General features: G+C 35.9%; 1 protein-coding gene across 6 annotated transcripts in view; it reads right to left on the reverse strand.

The window, feature by feature from the left end:
* Nucleotides 1-15,552, reverse strand: part of BDP1 (BDP1 general transcription factor IIIB subunit) — a 95,153-nt gene extending 79,601 nt beyond the window's left edge. For 5 of the 6 annotated variants that reach the window (XM_086699352.1, XM_086699345.1, XM_086699328.1 and 2 more), the window contains exons 1-7: nt 15,113-15,552; nt 11,878-12,151; nt 10,426-10,535; nt 9,206-9,265; nt 7,981-8,112; nt 6,675-6,808; nt 5,335-5,429 (exon numbers count right to left, since the gene is read on the reverse strand). In XM_086699352.1, the coding sequence (XP_086555478.1) occupies nt 5,335-5,429; nt 6,675-6,808; nt 7,981-8,112; nt 9,206-9,265; nt 10,426-10,535; nt 11,878-12,151; nt 15,113-15,324 (1,017 nt within the window). In that variant the 5' untranslated portion in view covers nt 15,325-15,552. The remainder of the gene's footprint in view (nt 1-5,334; nt 5,430-6,674; nt 6,809-7,980; nt 8,113-9,205; nt 9,266-10,425; nt 10,536-11,877; nt 12,152-15,112) is intronic. The other variant, XM_086699335.1, reaches the window with a different exon arrangement.

The following is a 15,552-nucleotide window of genomic DNA, read 5'->3' on the forward strand; positions in this document are numbered from 1 at the left end:
CTGCCCCTCCCCCGTTCATGCTCTGTCTCTCTCTGTCCCAAAAATAAATAAAAACGTTGGAAAAAAAATTTTTTTTAAAAATTAAAAAAAAGGTAAATGAACTAAATTATTACATTGAAATGTACAACAGACATTTTATCGTTTTTTTTTTTTTTTAAATCAGGGTCAACGTAAGAATTCAATGACCATGAATTGGTCTCTCTCAGAAATATAACCTATAATAAAATTAAATTAAAAGAGTGTCAGACTGGATAAATTACTGCAACTACTATGGAATACAGTATGGATGTTGCTCAAAAATATTAAAAAATAAAATTATCACATGATCTAGCAATTCTACTTCTGCATATTTACCTGAAGGAAACAAAATCACTATCTTGAAAAGATGTATGTATCCCCAAGTTCACTGCAGCATTGTTCACTGCAGCCAAGACAAGTGAGAAATGAATAAAGAAAATGTGGCACTGGCACAAAAACAGAGTAATGGAACAGAATAGAGAATCCAGAAATAAACCCACAAATGTATGACCAAGTAATCTTTGACAAAGCAGTAAAGAATATCCAATGGAATAAAGACAGTCTCTTCAGCAAATGGTGCTAGGAAAACTGGACAGCGATATGCAGAAAAATGAACCTGGACCACTTTCCCACACCATACACAAAAATAAACTCAAAATGGATGAAAGGCCTAAATGGAAGACAGGAAGCCACCAAAATCCTCAAGGAGAAAGCAGGCAAAAACCTCTTGACCTCGGCCATAGCAACTTCTTACCCAACACATCTCCAGAGGCAAGAGAAACAAAAGCAAAAATAAACTATTGGGACCCCATCAAAATAAAAGCCTTCTGCACAGCAAAGGAAACAATCAGCAAAACTAAAAGGCAACTGATGGAATGGGAGAAGATATTTGCAAACGACAAAGCAGATTAAGGGTTAGTATCCAAAATCTATAAAGAACTTATCAAACTCAACACCCAAAAAACAAATAGTCAGGGGAAGAAATGGGCAAAAGACATGAACAGACATTTCTCCAAAGAAGACACCCAGATGGCTAACCGACACATGCAAAAATGCTCCACATCACTCATCATCAGGGAAATACAAATCAAAACCACACTGAGATACCACCTCACACCTGTCAAAATAGCTAACATTAACCACTCAGACAACAACAAATGTTGGAGAGGATGCAGACAAAGAGGATCTCTTTTGCACTGCTGGCAGGAACGCAAATTGGTACAGCCACTCTGGAACACAGTATGGAGGGTCCTCAAAAAATTAAAAATAGAACTATACTACAACCCAGCAACTGCACTACTAGATATTTACCTAAGGGATACAGGTATGCTATTTCGAAGGGGCACATTCACCCCAATGTTTATAGCAGCGCTAGCAACAATAGCCAAAGTATGGAAAGAGCCCAAATGTCCAACAACAGATAAATGGATAAAGAAGATGTGGTATGTATATACACACACACACACACACACACAACGGAGCATTACTCGGCAATCAAAACAAATGTAATCTTGCCATTTACAACTATGTGGATGGAACTGGAGGGTATTATGCTAAACAAAATTAGTCAGAGAAAGACAAATACCATATGACTTCACTCACATGAGGACTTTAAGATACAAAACAGATGAACATAAGGGAAGGGAAACAAAAATAATATAAAAATGGGAGGGGGACAAAACAGAACAGACTCTTAAATACGGAGAACAGAGAGTTACTGGAAGAATTGTGGGAGAGGAGATGGTCTAAATGGGTAAGGTGCAATAAGGAATCTAGCCCTGAAATCAATGTTGCACTATATACTAACTTGTACATAAATTAAAAATAAAAATTACAAAAGAAAAGCACAAAAAAAAAAGAAAAAATGTGGTACATATGTGTGTGTATGTGTACAGGAATATCATCCAGCCATAAAGAAGAAATTTTCCCATTTGCAACATCATGGACACTGAAAGCATTATACTAAGTGATATAAATCAGAGAAAGACAATTGATGATCAATTTAGCAGCACACTAAAAGTGAATGTATCCATTACTGTGCCCAAAAGTGAATGACACAAGAAAGTCAATATACGTCAAAAACTGAATATAAACACAGAAAGAAGTGAATCTATGATCATGAAGGCAGATGTCAATTCTTTGCTTCGTTAACTACTAGAACTAGACAACATATCCAACAACAGAGTATACACTCATTTCAAGTGCACCAGGATAGTGACCAAGATGAATATAACATGTTTTTAAATTAAATCTCATTAAATTCCAGAAAGACTGAAATCTTACAGCTTATATATTTGATGTTCACAATGGAATTAATAAAACAATTACAAAACAGTAAAATATTTACCAATGTCCCAAATATTTGGAAATTAAACACACTTCTAAATAATAGAAATACAGGGGCGCCTGGGTGGCGCAGTCGGTTAAGCGTCCGACTTCAGCCAGGTCACGATCTCGCGGTCCGTGGGTTCGAGCCCCGCGTCGGGCTCTGGGCTGATGGCCCGGAGCCTGGAGCCTGTTTCCGATTCTGTGTCTCCCTCTCTCTCTGCCCCTCCCCCGTTCATGCTCTGTCTCTCTCTGTCCCAAAAACAAATAAAAAACGTTGAAAAAAAAAAATAATAAAAAAAAAAATAATAGAAATACATGTAGAAAATATTTTAACTGAGAAACACTGAAAGCAACCTATCAAAATTTATGAAATGCAGTTGAAGCAGGACTCAGATGAAAATGTATAGCTTTAAATGTCTAATTAGAAAAAAAGTACTAAAAATCAATGTTCAAAATTTTCATCTTAAGAAGAATATAATTAAAGGCAGAATAAATAGAAGGAAATGTTGAAGAGTTAAAAAAATGAAAATCCACAATTAAAAACTTATAACTACAGGTTGGTTCATTAGAAAGATTTGGGGAAGTCAAAATACCCTTAGCAAGACAAAGAAAAAAAAAGAAGGAAAACGTCAATTATCAAAGAGAAATATCCTATAAAAATTAAAATGATTACTGAACAGTATGAAAACTTCATGCCTATAAATTCAACAACTTAGCATCAAAACTGACAAGTAAAAAACTGAGTATCTGAATATACCTATATGCATTAAAGAAACTGAACTTAAAATCCTTTCTCAAAGAAAATTACAGGTCTGAAGATTTTCACTGTTGAATTCTATTGAACACTAAAGGAGAAATAGTATTAATCTTAAATTCATTCAGATAAAAGAAAAAAAACAAAAACAAAAACACTGTCCAACTCATTTTCTATAACCAGCATAATCCTGGTACCAAAATATGATAAAGGCATTAAAAGAAAGGTGCAAAATATCCTTCATAGGGCGACTGGCTGGTTGAGTCGGTTAAGTGTCCAACTCTTGATTTCAGCTCAGATCATTTCAGTCATGAGTTCCAGCCCCGCATTAAGCTCTGTGCTAACAGTGCAGAGCCTGCTTGGGATTCTCTCTCTCCCTCTCTCTCACTGCCCCCTCCTCTCTCAAAAATAAATCAATAATAAATAAATATTCAAAATATCCCTCATGAACAAAGATGCAAAAAATCCCCAAGAGGGGCACCTGGGTGACTCAGTCAGTTGAGCATCTAGCTTTGGCTCAGATCATGACCTCATCGTTCATAAATTCATTAGTTTGAATCCTCCATCAGGCTGGCTGCTGTCAGCACAGAGCCTCCCTCAGATCCCCTGATCACGTCTCTCTCTGCCCCTCCCCGGCTCACATGCATGCACTCTCTATGACCTTAAAAAAAAAAAATTCTCAAGAAAATATAATAAAATCCAACATCAGAAAGAATAACACAAGTCTGGTTTGATATTTGAAAACCAATACAATCCACTAGTCTAAATTTTCACTTTTCTAAATTTTGCCCAAAGATTTGTTAGAACTACACTAAACTTAGGGGAGGAGTCTAAACAATTTTGGGGAGAAATAGTTTAGTGACAAATTTATCATTAATTACTCAGATCAGAGAGCTCCCCTAGACAATTTCTAGCCTTCACATACTTTAACGTTTTCTTCTCCTTATATCAAAGATCAACATTAGAAAAGGAACATAGATAATATAAACAATTCTTCTTTTGCAGAAATAGAATAACCACTACACCATATAATGGTCCCCAGGTGATGGATCCATGCCTAGTGTAGCACAAGAACAAAACATCTGTCTTTCCTGATAGTTTAATTAATGAAGAAAAAAACCCATGGCTGAATAAAGAGCTCACTATAGGAGTGCCTGGGTGGCTCAGTCGGTTGGGTGTCTGACTTCGGCTCAGGTCATGGTCTTGCAGTCTGTGAGTTCAAGCCCCATGTCATGTTCTGTGCTGACAGCTCAGAGCCTGGAGCCTGCTACAGATTCTGTCTCTCTCTCTCTCTTGCCCCTCCCCTGCTCTCACTGTGTGTCTCTCTCTCTCAAAAATAAAATAAAAAATTTAAAAAAAAATTTTTTAATAAATAAAGAGCTCACAATATATTGAAAAGGCATAGGGGCGCCTGGGTGGTTCAGTCAGTTGAATGAACGACTGCAGCTCAGGTCATGATCTCATGGTTTGTGAGTTCGAGCCCCGTGTTGGGCTCTGTGCGGACAGCTCAGAGCCTGGAGCCTGCTTCGGATTCTGTCTTCCTCTCTCTCTGTGCCCCTCCCCCACTCATGCTCTGTATCTGTCTCAGAAATAAATATTAAAAAAAATTTTTTTAACTGAAAATGCATGACAGCCTACATAGTGTGCACTCATATGCACTCCATCCCAGGAAACTTGTAACTAAGTTTCTCACAAAGGGAAAAATAAAACAGAGGATACTACTCACTCTGTTAGGCATAGTAAAGCACTAATTTACATCACTGCTCTTGTTAATAGTGGCCCTGTCCACAAAGTTAAGGTAGCCTAAGAAAGCAACAGTTAGATCAGATCATGGGAATTATCTAATTTAGCATGCCTCTCTTCATGCCTTCCTAGGAAATTAAGCAATACACTCTGTTCAAAAGCTACCCTTAATCCAAATATGTATTCTGATACATTTATTCTTCCCTCTTCGTTACATAATGCTTCTTTTATCTTAGATTCAGTGGTTTTATGGGTACTCCCTAAAATCCATTCTAGAAGTGAGCAAGACATAGATAATACACTAAAGGTAAGAAGATTGTACTCATATTAGAATTCAGTAATACTGCATTACTTTCTGAGCTGTAAAAAAGGACACGCACTCAAAACTAGTAACGAATAAGGATGAACTGAGATTTAAACAAAAGTTAAAAAAATAGTATTAGTAATTTTTGGTCCTTTTCCAATCAACAAATGTATTGGGTTTACTTTACCTTAATTTCTATCCTTGCTCTGTGAGGAAAAAGCTGTCCAATCATAGAAAAGTCAGTTCCTACCATGCTGATGGCTAAAAAAAACATATCTGTTTCTGTAAAAATAAAAGATTTAGAAAGAATGAAAATTAATCCCAATATTTCAGAGGAAAAAAAAATCTTACATGAAGTATATATTTTGAGTTAAAAATAAATTTGAGAGTATCTAATAGTCTTTTATTAAAGGCCAGGAAATCTTTAGTCAATTTTATTGCTAAGAACTTCATGCATCTAAAATAATGTCTAAACTTTTATACAGAAACATAAGCAATTTATAAACTCATACCAAGAAGCTAAAATTAGGAAGAGAGGGAAGAGAAGGGGAAGAAGAGGAAGACGAGAACAAAGAGGAAGGAGGAAGAAGGGGAAAGAGAAGAGGAAGAAGAAGAAAACAACATTCTGCCTATCTGGTCTCAAAGTGTTCTTAAGAAAACCATCAGTCACAGCCACTATATTACTGCTTTAACATAAGCAACTAAGGTGCACTAAATAGTATGTGAAAGAAAGTAACCAAAAAACACACAAGAAACTATTAAAAGAAGTAACCTCAATAAAATAGCATTGGGGAATACAGAGGAGGAAAGTATAGAATCTTTCTTGTTGTCCTGAATTACTCTGTTCTGTTTCATTTTTTCCCCAAAAACAACCTGCATTATTTTTTGTAAGAATAAGCGATACCATTCAAAAGGTATTATAAGTTTCAGGCACCTGGGTGGCTCGGTCGGTTAAGTGACCAACTATTGATTTTGGCTCAGGTCCTGATCTCACGGTTCATGAATTCAAGCCCTGTATCAGCCTCCATGCTGACAATGCAGAGCCTACTTGGTATTCTCGCTCTCCCCCTCTCTCTTTACCCTTCCCCTGCTTGCACTCTCTCAAAATTAACAAATAAACTTAAAAAAAAGTAGTATATGCTTTTTAACAGCACAATTTTGACCCTTAGAAACTCTGTTATACAACAGTATCTAAAACAGTATCTAAGATAGAACATTATTATGAGTATTAGAAATATTAATAGTTTTCCATGTTATTTTTTATACAGGGATTTGACAAAGAGGACTACTCTACCCAAATTACCATAATGCTAATTCCTAAAAAGATCATGAAGATAAAGCCAGAGACGGAGTTCCATAATAAGTATAATAAGTGGCGGGGGGGGGGGGGGAGAACGGATGCAGAGGTCAGTTCCAATAAAATTAGCTAGACAGAAAATAACATGGTTTTCATTTTATTTACTTACAGAAAATAATTCACTTTACTTCAAATAAATATCCACAAAATTTAAAATGAAAATTAGTTACCTTTATTTGACCATGGTTTAGAATAATAGTTTTTCCTAAAGCTGGAATATGTAGTTGTAGAACCACGCTCAAATATGGGGTCATTTTCCTCAACAACACAGGGGCCTTTTGTCCTTAAAACTTCTACAGTTAAACTGAAAGAGACACACTTTTAAATAGATTTGCACTTAGAACAAGAAAGAAAATAATACATGATATTTGAATAGTTATATTTTGAAATGTGCCATGACAGAATCGGAACAAAAGTATAATAATATATACTTGAGGTATGCATATTTTCCAAGATTCTGTTAATTTTCACTTAAAATGTGATTGCCAAGTAATAAAATTAAATGCCAACATTCTTCTGAAATCGTTAATAGCAATATAAAATTTACACATTATCTTTGGGCCACCAAAAAATTACTTATATTTTATTGACTTCTGTATGTCCCCTACATTTAACACATATTACCTTATCATACTAAACCCAAGAGAAGATGAGAAACATAAGCATCTTATGTTTTTGTTCTACATTCCTGTAAACAAAGCATTACAATGCTTTAACTATTTAATGACCAGTAAAAGGATCATCACAAAATAATGGCAAAAAACACACAATTATTAAAAGTACTGCATTTATGTTTCATTATCATAGAATTTTATATGCTATAAAAAGATTTTTATACTGAACTGTCAGACTACTTTACATCCCTCTTTTATATTTAGTTACTCGTGAATTTATCTTCTTTTTTAAAAAACACACTTTGGACAAACAAATAATTCCACAATGCCAAATTTGAAAAATTTAATATTATAACTGAGAAACTACAAAGTGAATTTAAACCTTGTCATAACAAAAGTTATATAGAATATTAACCCTGATTAAACCTGATTCATGTGTTGCATGTTCATTAGTTATAACCACACACCAAAATATGGTATTAGTTAATAATAAGAAAACCTGAATTTTGACTTCAAGACTGAGCCAATTTTTGAAATGTATCATCAGTAGAGACCAGCATATAATTAGTTCAGGAGCTCACCCCAATTACCAGTAAAGTTAGTAAAACAATTGTGAAAGGTTAATGGATGACGGATCAGCAGTACCATCTTCTTATAAAAAACACAGCATAAAAATCGCTAAAAATTACAAATCAATCTAACTCATCTTTCTATTTATAACATGCATTAAAAAATATAAACATTAGTGTTTATATGGTCAGGTAACCATGAATGATGCAGAAATTCAATCTCTCTCATTAGACAAAGCACATTTGTTCTTATATTTGAAACCACAATCTCTTTTTTTTTTTTTTTTACTTACCTTTCTTCATCCAAAATAATGGAACCATCTTCTGCCACTTTTACTCGAGGAACCAGCAATGGCCCGTCATCCACTTCTTCTTCTACTTCTTCATGACCTTCAGCATCAGGAGTACTTTTACCTTCTTGCCTACCGAATGTAAAGATAGCTTAATTCATATATCCAGGAGAAGGATCTCCTGAGTACTATCCACTTCTGAAATAAATTACTTCGAATCCAACCTTCATTTGATTTCCAATTTTCCCTATACCCTAAGTAAAGATACTACATGTTAAGGACGTGGTTATAAGAATTTCCCCGACTATGGGGTGCCTGGGTGGCTCAGTCAGTTAAGCATCCGACTTCAGTTCAGGTCATGATCTTGTGGTTTGTGGGTTCAAGCCCTACATCGGGCTCTGCGCTGACAACTCAGAGCCTGGAGCCTGCTTCGGATTCTATGTCTCCCTCTCTCTGCCCCTTGCCCGCCTGCACTCAGTCTCTCTCTCAAAAATAAAAGCATTAAAAAAAAATTTTTTTTAAACTATAAAAGGGAAAGAAAAAGAAAAATATATACACGTTTATTTGTTTAGACACAGAATAGAATTAGAATGATACATTAAAAAATTGGTAACAATTGTTGCCTTCAGGCAGCGGAACCAGATGACAGAAAAACAGAGTTGGAAGACTTCTCAGTATACTTTTATTCCATTTGATTTTTGTACTGTTTTATTTATGCTACTCTAAAACAAAACAAAATCCTTTTTAATTCTAAAAGCTTCAATTGAGGGGTCCCCGGGTTGCTCAGTCTGTTGAGCATCCAACATTTCAGCTCAGGTCATGACCTAACAGTTTGTGGAGATGGAGCCCCATGCTGATAGTTCTGGGAATACCTGCTTGGGATTCTCTTTCCTCTCTGCCCCTCTCCCCCGTAATCATGAACACGTACTCTGTCTCTCAAAATAAATTAATAAATATTAAAGAAAACAATATTTTTAAAATAAATAAAAATAAAATATAAGGTTTCGTTAAAATAACACCATTGGCCATTTCCATATATAATACACAGTATGGGCCGCCTTACATTTTGATTTAAATCAGACAGTAAGTTTTATTCTTGCTAGTGATTCTATCTAAACATTCCTATCACATGCAATTTGACTATAACAAAAAGCATCATTTGATTTTTTTTAAAAACTGTACCCATCAAATAACTTATTTTAAAAAAACACTAAGATAAAATGCTTACTCTCTTGTCTGGACTGGTGTCAATGATTTTTCAGTTTTCTTTTCTTGTTCCAGTGAAGAACTAATAAACAAATAACAATTGTTTTAAATGTGAGACTATTTAATATTTAATATAAAAAATATTTTTAAATGAACAATATATATCTTGTCAATTCTACCCATTGGCAAGAAGGAAATTATTTTAACTTGCATTTTTTTATATGATAAACCATAACGCTATTATTAATAATGGTGTGGCCCAAGAGTCAATTTCTCAGTCAAAAACCTTGTCATCAAATATAAACCTGCTATGCCCTAGGTAGGAACGTTTTTACTCTTTAATTCCTTAGTGAAGGGAGGCTCTCCCAGTCCTCATGTCTGAAGCAACCTACATGGCTTATCTCCAAATCCTACATGTCAAACAACTTACCACCTAGGCTTCTGGCCCTTCGGCAGCAAGCCAAAGACCTGGTAAACCTGAAAAAAGCTACACTCCTGCATCCACCTGCTAAACCATCAGCAACATAACAATGAGATTTATTATAAATCATCTGCCTCCTCAGGCTAACTTTACTAAAGAAGCTTTGTTCTTAGAAGATAAATAATATCCACTATAAATAATTAGGAGGTAGAGCATAAAAATTACAGCGTTCCTTTAGAATCAGGGTATAGTGTACAAGAAACACAAACTGCAGTATTGATTAAAGTTGTTTAGTTTTATAACATTTTGGTAATGTAAGAAAATAAACTTATTTTGGGGGCGCCTGGGTGGCTCAGTCGGTTAAGCATCTGACTTCAGCTCAGGTCACGATCTCGCGGTCCGTGAGTTCGAGCCCCGCATCGGGCTCTGGGCTGATGGCTCAGAGCCTGGAGACTGCTTTCGATTCTGTGTCTCCCTCTCTCTCTGCCCCTCCCCCATTTATGCTCTCTCTCTGTCTCAAAAATAAATAAATGTTAAAAATAAAATAAAATAAAATAAAATAAAATAAAATAAAATAAAATAAAATAAAATAAAATAAAAAGAAATGAAACTTATTTTTAATTTCAGAGGAAAAGGGCACCATCCCAAGAAAGCAGTTACCTGAAATACAACTAAATGTTGTTTAAAAATTCTATCGAAAAAACATCGTATTTGCTATAAGTTTTGCCAACATACTTTTGGAAAACACGAACTTGTACTCTAAAAGTGATACTTAACTCACAACATACCCAAAGGAAGGACAACAACAAAAATTTACTTACGTCATTGGATTATTATCTGGCAGGTAATATATGAAATCTCTCATAGTCATTTTTGAACGATCTGGTGGCTTCTGACTTTCATTTATGGCATATTTGTTTTTCCATTGTTTCTGGACACACAAACACACACAAAAATCCACTTTTCTTTTATAAATGTAGAATTTCACATGTACTATATTCAAAGGTATATCCCACTGTTATATTCATTGCAAGTGACTTAGTATTATTCTTATCATGATTATTCCCAATTTTAGGACAAACTTCATAAACTGCATTATTACACAGTGTAGCACATCAAGGAATTTTAAAAACTAAAGTGTCTAGGTCTGGATAAAAGCTCAACGTATAAAATCATACTACTAATGCCTTCTAACTATAATAGTTTGCTAAGCATTTATAAATACATAGTTTTTGTTTACCCTGTAATGAACTAGATTTCTGTGAATTTTACAAAATTCTTAAAGCAAATGTTTAATTTTTTAATTCCTGAAAATAAATCTACCTAAGCAGATTCTATAGAACATCTTTAGAGACCTAGATTTTAAACAACATAGATTCAAATCCCACTGATATGTGATACAAAGCAAATAACTTCTCTAAACTTGTTTCCACCTGCGTAAAACAGTGGTATCTACTACACAAAGATGATAGAATAATATAAAACACCATACTAAGTGCCTTCCTCTGAATTAACAAGGGGATTTTGTAATAATAAAAGCTGACATTTGTTAAGCTCCTTCTGTTTGCCAGGCACTAGTCTAAATGTGTTTTACATATATTTACTCATCCAATCTTTACAACCCTCCAATGAGATACATACTATCATCAGTCTTATTTTGCAGATGAGGATACAGAGAGAAAAATCAATTAAATTGCCCAACGACACATACTAAGGGATGACTCTAAGATTCAAATCTTAAGTATCTAACTGCAGAGCTTACATGCTTCACTATTGGTACAGTGCAATCTTGGAAAAATAATCGCTCTTCAAGATTAAAAAGATGGGCTTTACTATACACATAAATGCAAATTTTTCCCATTTATAATTTCCATACTGTCAATTTATAAAATATTACCAATTCATTTTGCTCAAGTATATTTGTCTTAATTCAAATGAATGTTATTCATGTCACGAAAAATCATACTTAAAGTATATTTTATAAATATGCTTTGTATATTTTCTATGTGTGTAGAAACAGACCTTCTATTTTTGGCCTTCACCAAAATCAATCAAAGATATAGATGAATATAAAAATTAACGTAGTGGAAAAAATAGCTTAAGTCCATCGCGCTTATTAATCATTCAATTCACAAAAGGGGATCTTCTATTAAAATAAGGAACATTAACTGGTTATGCTCCATTAAATACTACAGATATTATTCCTCGAAATGATGCCTAACATAAAAACAGAAACCTAGTAGGAACAGTCAAATGTGATTTTTCTCCCTTACCTTCTCTTTTCTCAATTCTTCTTTTAACATTTCTCTTAGTTTCTGGGCTTTATATATTCGGTATCTGTCTGAACATGGCTGTTTCTCTTTTGTTGAAATAGGCTTTGGCTGTGGAACTTCTTGATTAACTGTAGATAAGGGATGAGATTCTGAAGGAACACTGACACCAGGCTTAACCAGAGTAGTACTTGATATTCGTTTTCTTCTCTGTGAAACAGCAGAGGAAGACTTACTGGATTCTTCAACATAATTCTCATTGTCAGTCTTTCCATCACTGTCAAAATTAAAAAAAAAAAAAAAAGGATACCATGGATCTTTCATATTCTAGTTTTAAAAACTAGCCTGGTAAAAATGTAAACCAGTAAAATCTCATTATTAAACAATCAACGACTTGAGATATACATTATTCATGACAGATTCCAATAAAAACTTTGTTTACTAAAATTTTTATTTTTTTTTAATTTTTTTTTAATGTGTATTTATTTTTGAGACATAGACAGAGTGTGAGTGGAGGAGGGGCAGATAGAGAGGGAGACACAGAATCCAAAGCAGGTTCCAGGCTCTGAGCTGTCAGCACAGAGCCTGACGCGGGGCTCGAACTCATGAACCACAAGGTCATGACCTGAGCCGAAGTTGGACGCTCAACCGACTGAGCCACCCAGGCGCCCCTTTACTAAAATTTTAACAGATACATAAATTCTAACAAAGACTGCTGATCTTTTTCAAACGTCAAGTCCCTTAGTGCATTAGAACATATAAGTTTATGCTCATCCTAACTCGTTCAAGAAAAACAAAAGGCCAAGTTACAAATTAAAACTCTATTACCCCACTTTGAATCACTATATAACTGACAATTGTTTATTTTTTTTAAGTTTTTTTTTTTAATCTTTATTAATTTTTGAGAGAGACAGAGGGACAGCGGGGGAGGGGCAGAGAGAAAGGGAGACACAGAATCTGAAGCAGGCTCCAGGCTCTGAGCTGTCAGCACAGAGTCCAATGTGGGGCTCTAACTCACGGACCGTGAGATCATGACCTGAGATGAAGTCGGGCGCTTAACCGACAGAGCCACCCAGGTGCCCTGACAATTATTTTTTTAAAAACTAAGTTTATAATCTATATTGACATCCCTCTACCTGATCTAAATTATAAATTACTTTACCAACCTGAGATGAGTCAAACCAAACATACAAAACATCAAATTTCTAAAACATCTCTACTACAGTATTTGAGAATATACATTGAGCGACATTAATCAAATCAAATACTGTTTGAGGCAGAAATCATTCCTCTTTCGTCTGGTATGAATACTTACACAGCTATCAAACTCCTAACTTAAAAAAGTACTTGGTCACTCCAAAATACATATTAGATATGGTTCAGATTGGATATACACATTTCAGGAATGGCCTGAAAGCAAATTAAGTCAAGAAGAGAGAGGGTGTAAGAATTAAAAGCAGTCCACATTTTTCATGTTATTAGTTTTATGTAAAAGTAGAAAATGCCTAAACCTATAGAATAACCTTTCCAGGTTATTTGCAGGATAGCTCCATGTTTTTAATTTTTTTTTTTTTTTTTTTTTTTTAGTAATCTCTACACCCAACATAGGGCCCAAACTTATGACACCGAGATCAGGCTTTGTAATAATAAGTGCATCTGTGCATTTCATTCAATTATGTTGAATCGTTGAAGACAAAACATACACCCTATAGATTTTTACAGCTGCAAAGACCCACAAAATAAGAAAACACATAGTAAAAAAAAAAAAAAATTCAAATATACTCCCTAAATGCCAACTCTAAGAAAGCAAATATTCCCAACCTCTAATGTCTCAAGACTACAGAATCAGAGTAATTTATTAAATTATCAATCATCATGCATCTGTATGAAGTTAACAGGACCTCTGCAAGCTTTATTAACAGTGACTGTTACTTGTATTTCTTTTTTGAGGAGGAATTTTGAAAAAATATTCATATAAGAAACATGGATATTACTAAGTATCAGTAAGCTGGCAAAATAACTTCCTATACCCAGCACCAGTTCAGGCCAACAGAGGAAGTTAGGCCAAAAAGAAAAGGATAAAATTTTCACCTTCTGGTTAGAGCATACAAACAATTTACACCATCTCACTGTCATTTAATAGGATCCATTTTTATTGGTTTCCTCGCATATGTATCACAGAAACAGAGACCATTAGTAGCCCAACATGGCTTAATTTTAACTACTTTGTTATTTACTACCATTGCTTTTATTTTAAAAAGATAACTTTTTGTAGACAACTATCCTGCCATGTCCTATTCAAGAGTTTGTCAGTTTTTTCTAAACTCCACAATACCTTGACTCTCCAAATCAGAGAATATTATTTCCATTTTACAGATAAGCAAATTCTGCCTGGGCAAAGTCAGATAAACTCTTAAATTACGAAAAAAATCCTGGGGCGCCTGGGCGGCTAAGTCGGTTAAAGAGTCCCACTTAGGCTCAGGTAACAATCTCACGGTTTGTGAGTTCGAGCCCCTGCGTTGGGCTCTGTGCTTGTGAGGTCCAGCCGGGTGTTGGACTCTGTGCTGACATCTCAGAGGCTGCTTCAGATTCCGTGTCTCCCTCTCTCCCTGCCCCTCTCCCGCTCTTTCAAAAATAAACAAACATTAAATTTAAAAAAAAATTTAAAGGGAAAAAAAAAATCCTGACTCCAAATGTGGTATTAGCACATGCTTTTTCCCTTCAGAAAACATGGCCAGTATAAAGGGGCACGCCCTGGAATCAAATCAAGTAGCCATATCTCCTCCCCATTGACACAACTCAGCATAACCAATGTAACACTGGTCTTTTAAGACTACATAAATGTTTTTTTTGAAAATCTAAAGAAGTACCTACTCCTGCAAAGTGCTCCAGAAGGAAGAAAAAAAAAAAAAAAAAAACTACGGCAAAGTAATCTAAGCTGTCTAACATTACCACGTGTAAATTTCACGTCAAGACTGTTACACCTGGACTCTTCTCACCACCACTTGAAGACAAGATTCCCACCCGGAGAAACTACAGACCTTTAACAAAATCCACATGTGCCACACCCTGTGGCCAGAGTGACAAACTGCAGTTTGGAGTAGGTTCATAGAGTCTCAACTGTAAGACTCAATGCAAGCGACAGAATACTCCTAAAGTAAATTCATGGGGTCATATTCCTGGTGACAGGCCCAGAGAGGCGGGGCAGATGAAAATGCTCCTCTCTGCATGCTCTTACCTGCTCCTGGGAGGCTTTTCTTGCGGCTCCGTTCCCCCGAAATCCACCGGGGGCACATCTGTAGACTCCGCTGGCTTCGGGGAAGAAGCGGCTGCAGGATCCGGGGGCCTGGGAGCCTCTTGTCCACGTTGGGGGTTGGGAGCGGAGGAGCTCCTGGCGCCTACACCAGGCCTGACATTCGGCTTCACGCTAAGGCGTGCCCTGCGGAACATGGCGGAGCCAGGGGGCCCGGGGAGGCGGCCCCACGGCCGCTCTCAGCCCCGAGCCCCGGCTGCTGCCGGGAGAAGGGATTAAGAACTACGTCCTTTCCACACGGCCACACCACCAGCCCAGCGGGCAGCTACCGCAGGTTCACACCCCCACCACCTCCTCCTTCCTCCCGCCGCCGCCTCTTCTTCATGACCCTGCTAAGTTTCCCCCAGTACCTTGCTTCCCCGCCC

The sequence above is a fragment of the Puma concolor genome, chromosome A1 (genome assembly GCF_028749965.1).
Source record: "Puma concolor isolate L17-30 chromosome A1, mPumCon1.1.hap2, whole genome shotgun sequence".
Lineage (NCBI taxonomy): Eukaryota > Metazoa > Chordata > Mammalia > Carnivora > Felidae > Puma > Puma concolor.